Here is a 16550-nt window from a genome sequence, read left to right on the forward strand (position 1 = left end):
TCTTTATCTGTAAGACCGGTCAATCTTATTGATATTTATAATAAAAATTAATAATTTTAACATAAAAATTAATAATTTTTCATAAATGACTTAAATAAGAGATCCGTGTCTCACAAAATACGATACGTAAAACCGTGTCGCACAAATTTTTATCTAGAGTAAAAAGACTCTTTTTCCCATTCTAATTCTACTTACGACTTAGCCGCCACCACCTTCATATCTCTTTATATAAACTGCATTAGCATACCATTCTTCTCTGCGCACACAGATTCAGATCACTATTATTTATACTTCATCCCTCCAATTTTCCCTTTTTTATATTACTTTTTGAGTGTAGCCATGACAGGAGCGGTCAACAGCGATTCCGGCGATGGTTTGATCGTGAGTTTTGGTGAGATGTTGATAGACTTTGTTCCGACAGTCTCCGGAGTGTCTCTGGCGGATGCGCCGGGGTTTCTGAAGGCACCCGGGGGAGCCCCCGCAAACGTGGCGATCGCCGTGGCGAGGCTTGGCGGGAGAGCTGCCTTCGTTGGGAAGCTCGGAGACGACGAGTTCGGTCACATGCTCGCCGGGATCCTGACGGAGAACGGAGTGACGGCGGAGGGAGTTAGTTTCGACAAGGGAGCACGCACAGCGTTGGCCTTCGTCACCCTACGCGCCGACGGGGAGCGTGAGTTCATGTTCTATAGGAATCCCAGTGCTGATATGCTGCTAACCCCCGATGAGTTGAACCTCGACCTTATTAGATCTGTCAGTATTCACTCTGAATTATTTTTTGGTGCATCTCACGCGCGCTTTTTTTTTCATAGACCAAAATCCAAATTAATTCTCTACATGCGCAATTTTGGTCAAATTTTTTTTGTTTGATTTGATTCAAAGCTTTTACTTTTATAAAATAAAATTCACTTCTTTAGTTTTGACCATAAAATGGAAGCACGCATCTGCTATTTGTTCTGTTTCGTTAGTTTTCGACTTTTATTTGGATTGGCGTGATATAAACGATGCTAATGGATAGTCAATGCATAATGGTAATAAATAAATTAGCTGGAGGTGGACCCATGACGGGAATTTTTATTTTTATTTTTTGAAGATAAACTTGCTACAACATTAAACCGGATATGATTGGAAATTAAGGGGATTGACATAGAAAATTAATATCTGAAATGGGCTGATTTGGTTATGCAAAAAGATTAGTTAGATTCTGTTTAATCACGCATAATAATACAGAGTTATTCATGTAAAGAGAGTTATAGGAGTGAGGATTCGAAAAGTTCCTGTGTGGACTATGTTAATACCACCGTAAAGCGTGGATTTACTGGAAATTACGTCCATTAAACCAAATCTACCCACCTCCTATTTTCTATAATTATTCGTCGGGATCGAACTAATGTCTTGAAATATCATGTTCTTACATTAAAAAATTGTGGGACAAGTTGACGCTGAAGAGGTGAGTCCCACACTTGACGTATATAACACGCGGGAATCCCAGTGTGGCGTTCGAATCTAGTCGAGTTTCTTACTTTAGACTATATAACGTACGACATGGTGCACATATTTTTGTGTGTGATAGAATAAAAGTCAAATCGTGGGTCCTCTGAGATTTTTTGACAGCCTACCTACCCCCAGCATCCACCAAACCATTATTTGACGTAACAAACAATTCAATTAACTCACTGCACAGTTTTGATGTTAGATTCGATGTATTGAACTTATTTGAAACTATTATTTCTCATATATATATACTATATCATAAGTCTACAGTATAGTTTAGTTTAGGTTAGGGAAAAAACACAGTGAAGATGTAATACGTGTGCATCGACTAGATATAGTTTTGCCAAGTTTGGTTTGTCTGATTCTTGAAGCCTATGAATGTGTTGAAATCAATTTTACATTTCGATTTATGACGGGTATCCTAATATTGATCGATCAAGTAATTCATTATTCTCAAAGTTTATTGTTTATGTACATAGGCTAAGGTGTTCCATTATGGATCAATAAGCTTAATCGTTGAGCCATGCCGATCGGCTCATCTGAAGGCAATGGAAGTGGCGAAGCAAGCCGGGGCTTTGCTCTCGTACGACCCGAACCTCCGGCTACCGCTCTGGTCCTCGGAGAAGGAGGCACGAGTTCAAATAATGAGCATATGGAACAAGGCAGATGTGATCAAAGTTAGTGATGTTGAACTGGAATTCCTCACTGGCTGCGATAAGATAGACGATGAATCCGCCTTGTCTTTATGGCACGATGATTTGAAGCTTCTCTTAGTCACCCTTGGAGAAAAGGGATGCCGATACTACACCAAGGTAATTGATCTAAAGTTTTAATAATAGTTCATTTGAATATTATTTGAAGTTTAGCAGTGAAGAGTAAGAAGTTAATTCATCATAATAATCTAACATTACATATAAATATACCACTTTCATTTGTGAATTTCCTTATTTGTCCTTGTTCATTTATTTAATTTAATTTAAGTTAGCAAACAAATTAATAGGTTATCTTAAAGGTTTTTTTTGCAATTCATTGTCCATCTTAAATGAATTTGGACATTAATACACATTCCTCTTTATTTCCTAGCTTTTATGCCAAAAAAATTTATTTAATTAAAATTTCTTGTTAATTTAAATTAGCAAATTAAATTAATATGTTTTTTTAGGAGTTTTTTTGTAATTCATTGTCCATCTTAAATGGATTTGGACATTAATACACATTCCTATTTCTTTTTTAAATTTTAGGTCAGAAAAATTATTTATTTACATTTCTTAGTAAAATCTAACATCTAACATACATATAAATATATCACTTCTAATTATTTATAATTTATTGTCTATCTTAAATGTCTTTAGATATTAATGCATATTGAATTTATCAATTTACCCAATATTTTTCTTTGTTAATACTAAAATTTGTTACTAAAATTAGTGTATTTCTCCATGGTTGCTAATGAATATTTAATATTTATATCTTATCTTTTCTTTTATTTTACATATAAATAAGTCACTTTTATAACAAATTGATTTTAAAATATGAACTAAGAAGCATCGTATATTTTGTAGATATTGAAATATGTTAAAGATTATTTGTAAGAATATTTTTTTAACGTAAAATTATTCTGTGATTGCAATTTTGCAATATTTTTCTCAAATTACTTTTTAATGAATTATTTTTTAATTGTGGTTTTACTACTTGTACATCTCATTGCGGGGTAGAAAACCTTGTACCATATATGGGTGTAACTCGCTTTAATTTTTAAAATATAACTAATAAAATTTGTGAGTTCTTCAACTATATTTTTCAATTTTTTCATAATATTATAAACACGTTATATTATTTTTTATAAATTTTATATATTTAATTTAAGTTATTTTTACTAATTAATGTCTATAAATTTGTGAAACTCTTGATATTTTTATATAGCTGATAAGAAAAAAACTTCTAATAAAATGTTTAATATTTCAGATATAACTATAAAATAATTTTTTTAGGAACTTAAGAATTTTTTTGTGTATTTAAATTAAATTTTTTAATTAATATCAATGAATTTATGAAGCTCTTGATATTTTTATGTAGATGATAAGAAATGCTAAATTTTTGACAAATTCCAATAAATTGATTTAAGTAATAATTAAATAAATAGTTACTCAACAATTTAGTGATTTCACTTATGATTCATTATGTATTACGATAATATTTTAGATAAAAAATTGTTTTTAAAATTAAAGTTTCTATTATTATATATTTTGTTATCAATTTTCAATTGCGTTCTAAACATAATACAAAATATGATTATATTAACATTATTCTATTACGAAATCATCATATATAATATATTATTTGTTATACTGTTTGTTCTTTTCAACCTATTAATTAATTTCTAATTGTATATGATGAAATTACATACATAAAAAACAATTTTTTCTCTTTTCTACATATTAATTAATTTAGCATTATATATGATGAATTTATATATATATATAAGCTATTTTTCACATTTAAAAATAACAAAATTGTTATGTAATATTACTCACTTAATAAATTAACTAAGTTATGTTTACCAATTCATTGTGCATTATTATTATGATTGCAATTTAATGAAGCATAGGTGAGGACATATAGTGGTCACCCTTACAATTAATATTTGTGTTTAAATTATTATTAGTAATTAAAACTACTTTGTGTTCGATGAAATTATTTGATTAGTGAGAATAAATTTGATTTAGAAAAATGATTTATAGAATGTAAAATAACAACTATATCATATTTGTTAGGTGCAATAATTGTTTATGTAAGGTATAACAATCGAAATGTGACGTTTGAATTGTTTTACGATTTTAAAAGGTTTTAGTTAATGTTGCATCGTTACCCTGGTTATAACCTTTGGTAAAGCGGCAAATGCATGATCCTACAATTGGTATATATAAGAGTCAAAGTCATAAGATCAATTCTCATATATTGCAATTAGTGTAATTATTGATATTGTTGGAGTGCAATAATTGTCTTTGTTGGATAAATCGATCGAATCATGATGATTGAGCTACTATACCGTTTAAAATATTTGAGTTGATGTTTAATATCTATTCTAAAAAAAAGAAAAAGTTAAACAAAATTCGCAAGGAGTTAAAAGTTAGCAAAAACACAATTGATATTTAACTTAATAACAAGTTTAGGGGTTTTATTTTAACATCATTATGATAATTTAGTTTATTAAGAGAATTTTATTTGACAGTCACTATATACACTCCATTTAAATACATTGTGATTTTGATTTTAGAAAAATTTACTATTCTCTTAATTTTATTTTTATTGTTTTCCATTGTGAATGATATTTGGATGAAAATTATCTTTGTTAATTTGAGAGAGCTGTCATTATGTTATAATCATGCAAATTGAAAAATGTTATATAAATAAGTGAATATATTTGATTTATCATTATGATGTATTTTTATTTATTGTGTTTTGATATATTTAGATCAATAAATACTCATAAACAAGATGTTATTTAAACGCTTTTAAAAATTATTTAAATCTTCTTAGTATATATTTCATTATTAATCACGATGCACGTGATCATTCCTAGTATATTTTAATATGCGAGTAATTCGGTAGGTGGTGGGATTTTTTAAGCAGAGATAATATTAAAACGAGGCGGGCGGTCAACTGATTAGTTTCCCCGTTTCTGAATGAAGCATACATTATTCTAGAGAAAAATGCAATGGACCCGGAAAAAAAAAGAAGGGATTTTGTCACGTATTAAATTAAATCTTCGCAAACAGTGGGTGGGAAAAAAATTTGTCTGAAAAGCATGACTCATATTAAAATTCTTTGTAGACTTTTCGCGGATCAGTGGATGCATACCGTGTGAATACAGTGGACACAACTGGAGCTGGAGATTCTTTTGTGGGTGCCCTTCTGTGCAAGATTGTCGATGACCATTCCATTATCCATGTAACAATTTATAATCTTGGATGTTCTTTGTCCGAGGGGATTCGACTCCCTTCTGAATCTGTCTTGTTACTGATGATATTATTTGATTAATTATGTGTCAGGATGAAGGGAGACTGAAGGAAGTGCTCAAGTACGCTTGCGCATGTGGTGCTATAACGACCACCAAGAAGGGAGCAATTCCGGCTCTTCCTAGGCACACGGATATCGTCAATCTTATGAGGGGAGCTTAATTAATGACAACATACTGCAAAGACAAATTCGATTTGCTTTTTTTTTCTTTTTTTAATCTTTGCAATGCGATATGGTACTTTCCAATCTCTCGTGTTGAGATTTTAGATTTTCCCCGAAGTGTTGGTAGAACTGAATAATGCAACTCCTATTTTCCCTAAGCGTGGATGATAATAGAGATATGCGTTATAATGTCTACATATATGTGTATGCTTTTATAAGGTTTTAGCAGGAAAAGGTACGACTTGCATCGAAGCTCGAACATGTTTAAATTCAGTGTCATGCTGAAAACCGCAATAATCTTACACTGATGAACGTTTTTTATTAAAAAAAAAAAATTGTGTAATTGTACTAGAAATCACTTGTACTTACAAATTCTCGGTCGGAAGTAACACTCGATTCGCTTCTGCATATTGTTTATCATATTCATATATACGTGGAAACATGATTTTTTTTAAAAAAATTCTGACATTTGGTAGATATATATATATTTTTTCTGGTGCATCTGATATACCAATCCTTTCTTGCGTACTTGAAATCCAACAATTCAATTCAAGGGGGAAAGGGACAGAAATCAACTACATGGGAAAGAAAACATTCACGAAAATTTAGACCTGCCAAGTTTGGAATTATCAAGCAACAAATATCAGTAAACTAACAACTGCAGTCACACCCCCAAACGTTTAACTAGCCACTTTAATTTAGTAAGCAATTTTAATTTTGAAACTGCTAGGTATTTCTCACATGTGATTATCAAGGTTCAACCCAGATCAGGAACTGTGAAGAACTCTTCATCATCATCCGGGATTTCGATTCTAGGCCTCTTGTTAGGCATCTGACATTTGCCTGATCGGTGAGAAGTTGTGTAACTTGGCTGAGACATGCGCAGCTGAGGGACTTCGGCTGCAGCATATGCCTCATGACGTATTTGTTCACCGAACAGATTCATATCTGTCAACCAGTCGAGATCATCAAAATCGAGGTGCTCCTTCTGCACATATATACGCATACTTTAGAATAGTTTGGAAATAAGCAGAATAAAAAATTTGTCTAGGAGGTTAATAAAGATATGTTGTAAAAAACTATACCATACCCATTGCAATGAAAAACTTCGTTTGAAGACCAAAACTCGATTTTTTCAGAGAAAAAAAGCATGAAATCAAAAGCTATGCTACAAGACTCAATCTCGGTGAATTTTGGCAACAAGAGCCAGGTATTCATGTTCAATTTATAAAGCTCCATGATTTCCACCTTGAAACTCCCTACTTTTGCCTTCTCATCCTTGAATCTTTCTTGGAAGACAAGAATCTATGCATCAAATGAAGATATGTACGCATACAGGAGTTAATATTTTACCTTGTTGGATGAACCATAATCAGAAAATTGTAGCAAGTCATCAACAGCCCAAGATGGTGGTGATGTTATGCCCGGAACCTGATGTGCGGGTATTTTTGTAACATTCTGCTGTGAATTTGATCGAGGGGGCTTCGGCTCAATCGAATTTTTCAAGTTCTCTTTGTTACAGTTGGAACTGCTCAACGCCACACGTATTCCGGTGGCTAAAAACCTCTGGTGGTTTGCAGCAAGAGTATTAGCTGCATGAATAGGTTCATCACAGTCCTTACAGAAGAGTGCTCTGTCTTCCACACAGAAAATGAAAGCTGCTTTCTCCTATACACGATCAATGACCACAAAAAAAGTAATCAACATCAAAATTCAAACACCAAAGTCGAGGGGATCCAGCGGGGACGAGCAAGGAAATAAATTTAAGGCTTCTAACATAAAAGACGGTGTAAGTTTTATTCCTCTCAAACAGGCTAAAGGATATAGCTAGATTATGGTGATCCAAAATCCTTTTAGTCCCACTCGATGAGCTTACAATGCAACAACTATCGTTAAACAAAAAAGGGGAAACACGTACTTGGCAAATGTCACAGGGAGGGAGCTTGTTGGAGAGGGATTGGAGATGCAGCCTCTGGTGTTTGCTGGCAAGCTTGTTTGCCGCATGAACTTCAACATCACATTTGGCACACAGTGCCGCCTCATCTGCACAGCATATCACGCTTGCTTCTGCCTTCTCACACACATCGCACTGAATCTTCATTTTATGATGATGATGATGATGATAGTCTCAATTCTTTTCACTACCAAGAATAGCGAAAAGCAAAAATCAGCTACCAATAATATCAGATCCCATAACCCTTATCACAAACAATTATCTTGGTTTTTTTTTTTCCCAAGATTCAAGAAATACACCACAAAATCAGATTTTGGTACGAAGGGTCCTTGTCAAAATACGCGATTTGTCGAATAAAATATCTGAGCCGAACACTTGATTGTAATTCGAATGAACCAGAACAAATGTCTTTATGAATGAAAAATGAGGCCAATAATGTAAGAAAACAAGACGAAAAGCACAGCAGTTTGAAGAAGAAAGAAGAATCTGCCAAGGACCAGACAGAGAAGTGCTGGTGGACGATTTGAGAATCAAATGCTTGGCCAGAATTAAGACAACACGGAATCTTTGGACTCAACCACATGTGCGTTGTCCGTGACTCGCGAGGAATTAATTATGAAGGCCATATATATATTATCCTGTGACTGGTAACTCGTTACCTAACAACACGTAAATTTTTTTTATCTTATTTTATTAAAAAAAACCCACAGCTTCATATTTTATTTGATGGATTGAATTATGAATATTACCAATCCTCTGCCCTCTGGTTGGCCAAGACGGTGTAGTACTCCCACCGCAGGGTCGAAGCACCCTGGTTGGACGAAATAATGCATTTAATTAAAGAAACATTTTTTATACAGACATGCAAAATAATTAGCATGAGTTGACTAGTGAATCAAATGTTTGGTTTTTCTAGCTTTTTAATGGTTACTCCACGGTGGCATTGTTAGCTTTTGAAAATACTGTTCTTTCAGTCAATCGAAAGTAATTAAAGAAACAAATACACACATGAAAGTATTAACTTGTTTTCTTTTGTCACCCTCGAATCCTAATCTTTGGAAGGACTGCTTTCTTATCCAAGCTTAGAGTATCAGAAATCTCAATACGAATAAGCCGAAACTCGATGCCTTCAACAATTAAGCCGGACTTGGACCTCGTCTTCTCGAACAACCGTGCCTCAACCTCTCCTTGTTCGGCATCGACCAAGTAGAAGTTCCCCATTTCTACTTCCATCCATCCATCATCTCTAGTGACGGCCTTATCTCCGTGTCTATTCTCCGTCGTGTGAAGGTGAACGAGTCTCGCTCTTTTATCGGCATCTTCTCCCGAGTCATCACCCACAAATCTGATTGTTGTGTTGCATACATTAAGCCCCCTAGACCACTTTCGTAATCCAAACACTAGATATGCTGCATAAAAAGTTCTTGGAGACAACATTTTTATGTCGATTTTGCATTGGATTTCAAGACACCAAACATCATTTAGCTCTGCTATCTCAGAGAATCTGCAAACATTCGGAAGAAAAAGAAAAAGAGAGGGAGAGATTCCTCATATCTGAATATCCCAAAAAAAATATTCAGTCAAAATTTGAAATAATGGGTTAATATGATGATGGACCTTGAATCAGCGTGTGGTCTCCACTCCCATTTTATTGGGTTATCGCCCCCTGCAATATAAAGACGCCTTGCTCCAAGCATATAACATATCTTTCTATTTCTTCCATCCAGGGAAAATCCCTGTCAGGTTATCAAATTGCATCAGTATAAGTACTGTTATACAACAATATATTAAACAAGGAATTCCTTAAATAGGCTGGACTTGCCCAATGAGCCGATGACGATGCTATTTCTTGATAATCCGACATTACAAACTTCTCCCAATCTACTGCAAATAATTCATTGATCTGAGAACTAGTAATTAAACCTTGAAAAGTTTCCTCCTCCCCTTCCTCTTCTGTTTCTCGAAACCGTGTTTGGAAGAAATTTAACCTCGGTGTACACTGGCCGAAACTCAATGCCATCAATGATCGGGCCAGTCTTCATCCGGGGCATCGTATCACGCAACCGTGCCTTCACCTCTCCTTCATATCCGTTTTGAAAAATGAAGTTTCCAATATCCACCTCCATCCATCCATCCGTTCTGTGTATCGCAACCTTTCCATTAGTTTCCTTCGTTGGTTGAAGGTGAACCACCGTAGGTCGAACTTCTTCTCGCTCAACTTGTTTGCCTCGTTCATCCTCTACAAATTTAACCTCTGCTTTAGCTACCTCTAGGCCCTGAGCCCCCTCAGGCCTCAACTAATATAAAAACAGAAAAGCCGCGTATGTAGTTTCTGGAGACAGAAATCTTGTTTTGATATTGCCTATAATATCAAACCACCATACAGACTTCAGCTCTGCAACCTCGGGGAATCTGCGAACATATATACGTACACAAAAAAGAAATGAAAATTTTAGTTTTTGCTTGTGTAACGATGATAGAGGATAGTCATAGACATATGATGGACCTGGAATAAGCATGAGATGTCCAGTTCCAGTAACTTGAGTCATTTCCCAATTCAATTTGAAGTTCCTTTGCTCCAGCCACCGACATTTCTTCGAATTGTCGTCTTGGAAATCGTTCTGTCAATAGTCAGATGAGCCAGTTCAATACCAAAGTGCCTCCAACTTGTCCCGATGAAACACAAACTTTTATCAAAATTGGATAATATGGACGCATACAGATTCTATAGCCAACTTGTTGTCTTCGGTTCTCGCCACTATCGTATACAAAAACAAGAGAAATTAATGAAACTTTATCGTATACCATTAATCAATGTTGATTTCTCTTCTAACGTATGTACCATCCCATACTGTGCTGACGTTAGAGTTACTCAACATGGGGTACTAGGAAATCCCACAAGTTCTATTATCCAAATGATGATTTTTTAATCTGTGGAGGACTTGAGCTAAAACTCGACTCGATGATTGGGAACTGCTATTGCTTTGGGTCTCTGCGGAACACCGCTCCTACCAATCTTTCCCAGTTGTCGCAGTTCTGGGACATCTTTCTTTGAGAGCTTCAGCTCTGGAAAACTGATTGTATATCAGATTTCCTACATCTTGTTTGGAATATCTTGGTCGGAAAAAAGTCTTCGGAAGACAAAGAACCCGTTTACTCTCGATGCTGTCAACTGACCCTTGTCCCATTACATCACAATTTCATATTTTTATCAGCACAAGCAATGGAGTATCTGACAGTGCCACTTGCGTCCAATATTTTTGCCCGAAAGATGCTAAAAAGATGGGAAGGAATTTTTACAAACCAATGCAACTCTCTTTACTTTTACCCTTCCCTTCGTTTTCCGACTTCTGAAATATTGATCAAATAATAGTACGGCTTATTATTAATTCGATTAATTAAGTGTTCTAGAAAATAGAAAAAAATCTTATGTTAACTAATTTTTTATGGAGGTTTATTTGAAACTACAATTATAGCTTCAATATATAACATTATTGATGATTTTTTTTCTAAAATAATTTTTCTTTTTATATCTTTAATTTTATTTTATTTTTATTTTTAAATTCAATTACTTTTTAATTTATATTTTAAAATTTTTAAATAAATTATCAATCTTGATAAAAAAAAAATCATTAATTTAAAAAAATGTAATTAATAAATATTCCAAGGCTTTGATAATCAGAGAGACTCTTTTAGGGGCGAAAGAGAAATCGTCACTCTGACCTCAAACTAGGTATAATCAATTTCCCTTCTGAATCTCGGCTACTATCGTTCTTTCCTCTTCGGTGATAAAGTTTCCATTTTTTTATAGTATTTTGTGTCCTGTTGAGCCTTTGAAGGTGTTATTTTTCTCCTTGTATAAAGCATACCGGATTGTGATATTTAGGTTTTTCCGTATTTCGCATTTGCTGGTATTTTGTGCGGGTAAATTTGCTCTATTGCGTCGTATCTGCTGGCGTTGGTGGGTTTCTGCGAAGATTCTTGAAGTTGTATTGGTTTATTAGTTGACAAGCTTATTGGTCGAACAATTTTGGGCCGCTTTATTCTGAGTATACTTAATTTATCGGAAGTTAAAGTCTTTAGTTGATAGATTGAGGCTATTGGGATGGGGAAGCCATTGTTTTATGAGATTTGGGATAAGCCAGCTACAAGTTGCGTAATAGGGATATGTAGTTTGATTTGGTTCTATATTCAGAAGAAGAATATCGGGTATTCACATGTTGGTTTGAGTTATGAAACTGCGTTAGACAGTCATCATTGGAGGATAATAACTTCTGCATTTTCACATATTAGCATCCTTCATCTTGTTTTCAATATGAGTGCACTTTGGAGCTTGGGGGTTATTGAAAAATTAGGAGACATCGGTCTTGGGGTAGAATATTATCTACATTATTCGTTGCTGTTGGTTGTTCTCTCTGGATTGCTGGTTCTTGGGATCTACCATGTCTTGATTCAGAAGTTCAAGCTGGACTATTTTAGGAGAGTAACTGCTGTTGGGTACTCTTGTGTCGTTTTTGGGTGGATGACTATTTTGTCTGCAAAGCAACCCTCTTCAAAGTTGGAACTTTTTGGGTTTCTGTCACTTCCTATCAGTTTTGCGCCATTTGAGTCGCTTATTTTCACATCTATAATTGTCCCACAAGCTAGTTTTATTGGCCATCTATCGGGAATCATTGTTGGGTACTCTATCGCCTGGGGTTTGATACACGGGATGAATAATTATTGGGCAATATCTATGTTTGGATGGGTTGTTCTTGTATTTGTTTATAGTTTGAAGAAGTCTGGTACATATGATTTCAACTTTCTTGTGATTGAATCAGTAACAGATCCTTCATTGCCATCTGTGCGATTTCTTGCTTCTGGAAATGGTAGAACCTTGCAGATGAGCTCGTCGCCTGATGTTGGTGCCAATCTTGTGTAGCTTATGCAACGAATTTCACATGATATTATGCAGCTAAGATTGATTCCTCATGAAATACAATAGTGCCAATAATCTTTTCTTTGATATATATCAATTCAACAATGATCAATGGAAAACAGGTCATTTTCTCATGGCATCTTTTCATTTCCTGAGACAATATTTATGTTTCATATGAAATGATTTTCTTTCTTCTACTAGTTAGAAAACGACTTTGGCGAGAGGAAAATAAGGTGACGACTCATTTGTATTTGATATTTTTTTCCCAGTTAAATGTGGTTCGAGGGAAAATAAGGGTCTTTGAGCACGAGCAAATATATATCCATACGTATACATATTGTTTGGTATAACGCCATTGGTTGAATGACAAATGGATTGACTATAGTTATGCATACACCAACATATTATTTTTTTTGTTGATGGCATTAGTACCTTCTGAACTTTTCGAGGTAGATTTTGCATGAGTGTAGGCTTCCAAGTTTGTAGTATATCGTGGTGGATTATCTAGTCTCTTTTAGATCATAATCAAGTCATAAAATGTACACGTTTGATATGAATGTCGATGAAAACTTGCTCAAATATATATCCAATAATTCACATTTATTCTTACATATGATGTCTATGATTTTCTTATACCGCAGTTTACCATATGTTTTTCAACTTTTGCTCATTACTCTGACATTGTTATAACCGTCATAGGTTGAACCTACTGTTCCAAATATATTTACTCTTACGTATGATGTGCATGATTTTTTTTTATGATCTCGTACCAGAACGAATAGAGTACTGATAAATGAGCTAAAGGCATTTTAAACTAATAACGTGCAGTCTTGAAGATTTCAAAGGTGATTTGAAGATAGATACTACGTTAAGAACTGTCGCCGATTCTATAATAAAATTAATTTTTTAAAATTGTGTAACATAATAAAGGTGACGACTTGACTGTGGCACAGAGGCAACCATATAGGATGTGAATAAAGTTGATTCTAATGTATTGTAATCCAACAATATTCCTTCCCATTATTCCCACAACTCTTGGAAGTTGAATCCGTTAACTTGGTTATTATAGCAATTTTAGTTCCAATTCGATCATTATACTGCGACTAGGTGCCCAAAAACGTTGATTGTTAAAATTGTTCTCCAAAGAAGCAAGGTTGTTTCTATTGACATATGAAAGAATTTTGAATCTTAGTAATCAAGGTAAAGCTGGCGTCAAATGCTTAAGGAATGAACTTATAACAACACGGCAGTGCATTTCTTTATCATATACAGCAACAAATACGAAAAACGAAGAAGAAAGCACGAAAGAGGACCAAACAGCACCGAGGACCATCCATCTCAAACGCTTCATTGAATTGCAACAAAATTCATCCTGTGTTTAATGAAAAATCCAATCTGCAGCTGCCAAATAAATAGCCATTGTTAATTTACCAAATAAAATATACTGACACATCAAGATGACTTCAAATCTTTAGCAAGCATAAAAATAGTTTACAAGTTAGTTGACATTTTGATGTCAGAATCTATACTTGCAAAAATAGCATCAACAGGAGTTTATGTAGCATCAGCTTCATGGATGGCATATACATGAAAACACTGATTAGATTAGAGGACAATGGCCAAGATGAAATAGCAGTAGTTATTTTGAAGGTCGTGGTAGAAAAAGGAATGCCTTTTCAAAATTCAAATCCAAAAAACTGATATCATTGCTACAGCGATAAGAAGTCATTCGGGTACTCTTCATTCTCACTCCACTCCACTCCACTCCAAAATTGTTTCTCAATATGAAACATAATGTTTTATCAAGGGTTTCGCAAAATGAACTATAATGTTTTATCAAGGGCTTCCTTGTAGACCTGATTTGCTGGCGCCAAAAATAAAAAACACACTGAGAGTTCGAGACACATTTTCCCAGGATTCAAATACTATACAACATCATTTGGTTAAAAAGGAACAATGGTCAGTATTTATCCTGGTACGGACCTAGACAACAATAGCCCATCAAAAACATATGAAAACAAGGGAAACTCATCCAAAAAGGACTAACGCCGTGAAACATGTCACAGTGATCAAAATTTTACAAGGGTAAGTATATGAGCTATAACAGTAATTAACGCGAGAGATTGAAGATTTGTACCTATTGGTTCTTAAGATCTTCACTATTTTTGTCATGATCAATGACCCCACTAACATACGATGCAATTGAATTGGAATCACTCCCTTGACCACTAGGATTCAGAAGTTGTGAAAATCCCTGCCCAACTGATTTCCAGAAACTGGTAGGCAGAGATGACTGCAAATTTCCAGCACTTTCTTCAGAAGGCAGTTCAACTGACCCGGCTGATGCAGTATTCAGCTCAGAGAATCTTACAGCTCCTAATATTCGCTCTGGGAGCTCTGATTCAGTTTGACCTTCAATAAGGAAAGCTAAATCAACTGTAAGGGTGGTCAAGTACCCAAATGCTAGATGAACAATTGCATTTGCAACCATGGAAGACCCAATATCAATGTCAACTTCCATGAAGTTCTCTCCAGTACTATACATGCAAGTAAGAGCCCGACCAATAATGCAGATAGCCTGCTCACCAACAGCTTTTCTGACAATCCAAGGGCCTTGGACAATATTTGCTATCAATTTTAATCTTGAATTTCTAAATCCATCATCACCGTTGATGAATCGGGTAATTAGTGAGTCTTCTAGTCTAGGCTCACTGTCCACAAAATATGCAACAGCGCTATAGTTGTCTTTACTCGGAACTTGTAAGTTGAAAGCCCAAACAAAAGGCTTATTACCCTTTGAAAACTCCACATCAAGAATTCTTCTAACACGATTTTTGGGATTTCTTAACAGCTCAGTAACTTTTGCCGTTCCTTTGATCCAGTCAAAACCTATAGGCTTCAGCAAATAATCCCCACCAGGGATCTTAGTCTTCGTCTTCAGGTATTCGGGTCCTCTAACCAAGAAAATATCTCCAGGAGGAGAAGCCCAGCCATTAGAACAGTTATCTGGCTCGAGAAGAGGGATATCACCTTCTGATTTAACTCTCTCAATCCATTCCTGATCCAGGTTCTTTTCAGAATACCCCATGCTAAGATAAATCACCTTTCAGGAAATTGTTACGGAGGGAGAAATCGAAAAGTGGTAGCTAGGAAAAAAATGCAGGAATATAAATTTTCAAGGACATCAATCCAAAAACAAGCGTGCATACCATGAACCAAAAAGAGGGGAAAATAGAGAATCAAAACTTTTCACAAATTCATGCACCATTATAATCAAATTCAAGCCTAATTATCACTTGAACTTGACAGTGATTGCACGATCCTTAAAGGCATTCATTATAACCTGTTCACTCTCAATTGAAAATACAAACAGCATACAAAAAAATGAGATAAGAAATAAATTTTAACTGAACTTTCAATCCGCTTCTTTAGTTAGGCCATCCCTAACCGAAGGGACGCTAGTCGAACAGACACTATATTTCAGGGAGGGTGAAAACATACCAAAAATCCAATCATTCACATACACGATTCAAGCACAACACCTGAAGCCCATGAAAGCAACAATAACATGACACAAACTCATAACTGATCTGCGTGGGAAAATTGGCAAAAATTCACAGGCCCAAACAGCGAAATTGCAAAGAATAAAATTAATCACGTAAATAAGTACATGATAAAAAAAATAAATAGAGGAACGGAGACCGACTTGCGAGACTAAACCTTAATCCAGCTGGGAAAAAACTGATTTTCGAGATTAGGGTTCCGATCACTGAAATCAAATAGCCACGTCGGGATCGATGCAGGGACCGAATTCTTGGTTTGATTCGTGCGTGAGATTGCAATACGTTAGGCGGTGTTTCTTAATTTCTTTGAATTATCAAACATAAGTTGACATCATCACGCAAAGTCGATCATACATACACACACGACCTATAATATTAGAAAGAAATAAATTTGGAATAAAATTAATTTTAGAATAACATAATGATAAAGATTATTTGATTT

At 34.8% G+C, this 16550-nt stretch overlaps 6 protein-coding genes across 8 annotated transcripts; 2 read left to right on the forward strand and 4 right to left on the reverse strand.

The window, feature by feature from the left end:
* The first annotated feature begins 230 nt into the window (after nt 1-230).
* LOC140978471 (probable fructokinase-4) lies at nt 231-5868 on the forward strand. The gene is made up of 4 exons (XM_073443556.1): nt 231-750; nt 1971-2303; nt 5326-5442; nt 5544-5868. The coding sequence occupies exons 1-4, from the start codon at nt 340-342 to the stop codon at nt 5670-5672; spliced, it is 990 nt and encodes a 329-aa protein (XP_073299657.1). The 5' UTR covers nt 231-339; the 3' UTR covers nt 5673-5868.
* Nucleotides 5869-6255: 387 nt separating this feature from the next.
* On the reverse strand, nt 6256-8011 carry LOC140978472 (B-box zinc finger protein 24). The gene is made up of 3 exons (XM_073443557.1): nt 7592-8011; nt 7027-7341; nt 6256-6661 (listed from the first exon to the last, which is right to left on the reverse strand). The coding sequence occupies exons 1-3, from the start codon at nt 7772-7774 to the stop codon at nt 6431-6433; spliced, it is 729 nt and encodes a 242-aa protein (XP_073299658.1). The 5' UTR covers nt 7775-8011; the 3' UTR covers nt 6256-6430.
* LOC140978473 (F-box protein PP2-B10-like) lies at nt 7682-9380 on the reverse strand. The gene is made up of 3 exons (XM_073443558.1): nt 9245-9380; nt 8667-9131; nt 7682-8438 (listed from the first exon to the last, which is right to left on the reverse strand). The coding sequence occupies exons 1-3, from the start codon at nt 9322-9324 to the stop codon at nt 8321-8323; spliced, it is 663 nt and encodes a 220-aa protein (XP_073299659.1). The 5' UTR covers nt 9325-9380; the 3' UTR covers nt 7682-8320.
* Nucleotides 9335-10991, reverse strand: LOC140979203 (putative F-box protein PP2-B6). Its single transcript, XM_073444530.1, has 5 exons — nt 10605-10991; nt 10470-10483; nt 10134-10248; nt 10012-10039; nt 9335-9924 (listed from the first exon to the last, which is right to left on the reverse strand). The coding sequence occupies exons 1-5, from the start codon at nt 10670-10672 to the stop codon at nt 9538-9540; spliced, it is 612 nt and encodes a 203-aa protein (XP_073300631.1). The 5' UTR covers nt 10673-10991; the 3' UTR covers nt 9335-9537.
* A 300-nt stretch (nt 10992-11291) lies between these two features.
* On the forward strand, nt 11292-13015 carry LOC140978477 (RHOMBOID-like protein 13). The gene is made up of 2 exons (XM_073443564.1): nt 11292-12667; nt 12815-13015. Exon 1 carries the CDS (start codon nt 11733-11735, stop codon nt 12546-12548), a length of 816 nt encoding a protein of 271 aa, XP_073299665.1. The 5' UTR covers nt 11292-11732; the 3' UTR covers nt 12549-12667; nt 12815-13015.
* A 657-nt stretch (nt 13016-13672) lies between these two features.
* LOC140978475 (protein ENHANCED DISEASE RESISTANCE 2) lies at nt 13673-16464 on the reverse strand. Of its 3 annotated transcripts, none has more exons than XM_073443562.1 (3): nt 16266-16464; nt 14683-15634; nt 13676-13946 (listed from the first exon to the last, which is right to left on the reverse strand). In XM_073443562.1, exon 2 carries the CDS (start codon nt 15631-15633, stop codon nt 14683-14685), a length of 951 nt encoding a protein of 316 aa, XP_073299663.1. In that variant the 5' UTR covers nt 15634; nt 16266-16464; the 3' UTR covers nt 13676-13946. The 3 variants fall into 3 exon arrangements, with proteins under 3 accessions (XP_073299664.1, XP_073299663.1, XP_073299662.1); XM_073443561.1 differs by having other exon boundaries at nt 16252-16464; XM_073443563.1 differs by lacking the exon at nt 16266-16464 and having other exon boundaries at nt 13673-13940; nt 14683-15633.
* Nucleotides 16465-16550: the final 86 nt, after the last annotated feature.

The sequence above is a fragment of the Primulina huaijiensis genome, chromosome 6 (genome assembly GCF_012295235.1).
Source record: "Primulina huaijiensis isolate GDHJ02 chromosome 6, ASM1229523v2, whole genome shotgun sequence".
In the NCBI taxonomy this organism is placed as follows: Eukaryota; Viridiplantae; Streptophyta; class Magnoliopsida; order Lamiales; family Gesneriaceae; genus Primulina; species Primulina huaijiensis.

What these genes read in the sequence shown, in the direction of transcription:
- LOC140979203 (XM_073444530.1), bottom strand. Translation starts at nt 10,672, where the DNA reads ATGTCCCAGAACTGCGACAACTGGGAAAGATTGGTAGGAGCGGTGTTC. An exon ending in ACATCTCATGCTTATTCCAG is followed by an intron (nt 10,040 to 10,133) that starts GTCCATCATATG and finishes ATATGTTCGCAG; the next exon opens with ATTCCCCGAGGTTGCAGAGC. An exon ending in AGGTTGCAGAGCTGAAGTCT is followed by an intron (nt 9,925 to 10,011) that starts GTATGGTGGTTT and finishes TTTTTATATTAG; the next exon opens with TTGAGGCCTGAGGGGGCTCA.
- LOC140978477 (XM_073443564.1), top strand. Translation starts at nt 11,733, where the DNA reads ATGGGGAAGCCATTGTTTTATGAGATTTGGGATAAGCCAGCTACAAGT.
- LOC140978475 (XM_073443563.1), bottom strand. Translation starts at nt 15,633, where the DNA reads ATGGGGTATTCTGAAAAGAACCTGGATCAGGAATGGATTGAGAGAGTT.
- LOC140978472 (XM_073443557.1), bottom strand. Translation starts at nt 7,774, where the DNA reads ATGAAGATTCAGTGCGATGTGTGTGAGAAGGCAGAAGCAAGCGTGATA. An exon ending in CTCCCTGTGACATTTGCCAA is followed by an intron (nt 7,342 to 7,591) that starts GTACGTGTTTCC and finishes GATCGTGTATAG; the next exon opens with GAGAAAGCAGCTTTCATTTT. An exon ending in ATTATGGTTCATCCAACAAG is followed by an intron (nt 6,662 to 7,026) that starts GTAAAATATTAA and finishes ATATATGTGCAG; the next exon opens with AAGGAGCACCTCGATTTTGA.
- LOC140978471 (XM_073443556.1), top strand. Translation starts at nt 340, where the DNA reads ATGACAGGAGCGGTCAACAGCGATTCCGGCGATGGTTTGATCGTGAGT. An exon ending in ACCTCGACCTTATTAGATCT is followed by an intron (nt 751 to 1,970) that starts GTCAGTATTCAC and finishes TTATGTACATAG; the next exon opens with GCTAAGGTGTTCCATTATGG. An exon ending in GATGCCGATACTACACCAAG is followed by an intron (nt 2,304 to 5,325) that starts GTAATTGATCTA and finishes AATTCTTTGTAG; the next exon opens with ACTTTTCGCGGATCAGTGGA.
- LOC140978473 (XM_073443558.1), bottom strand. Translation starts at nt 9,324, where the DNA reads ATGCTTGGAGCAAGGCGTCTTTATATTGCAGGGGGCGATAACCCAATA. An exon ending in AGACCACACGCTGATTCAAG is followed by an intron (nt 9,132 to 9,244) that starts GTCCATCATCAT and finishes GAATGTTTGCAG; the next exon opens with ATTCTCTGAGATAGCAGAGC. An exon ending in CCAAAGATTAGGATTCGAGG is followed by an intron (nt 8,439 to 8,666) that starts GTGACAAAAGAA and finishes TCGTCCAACCAG; the next exon opens with GGTGCTTCGACCCTGCGGTG.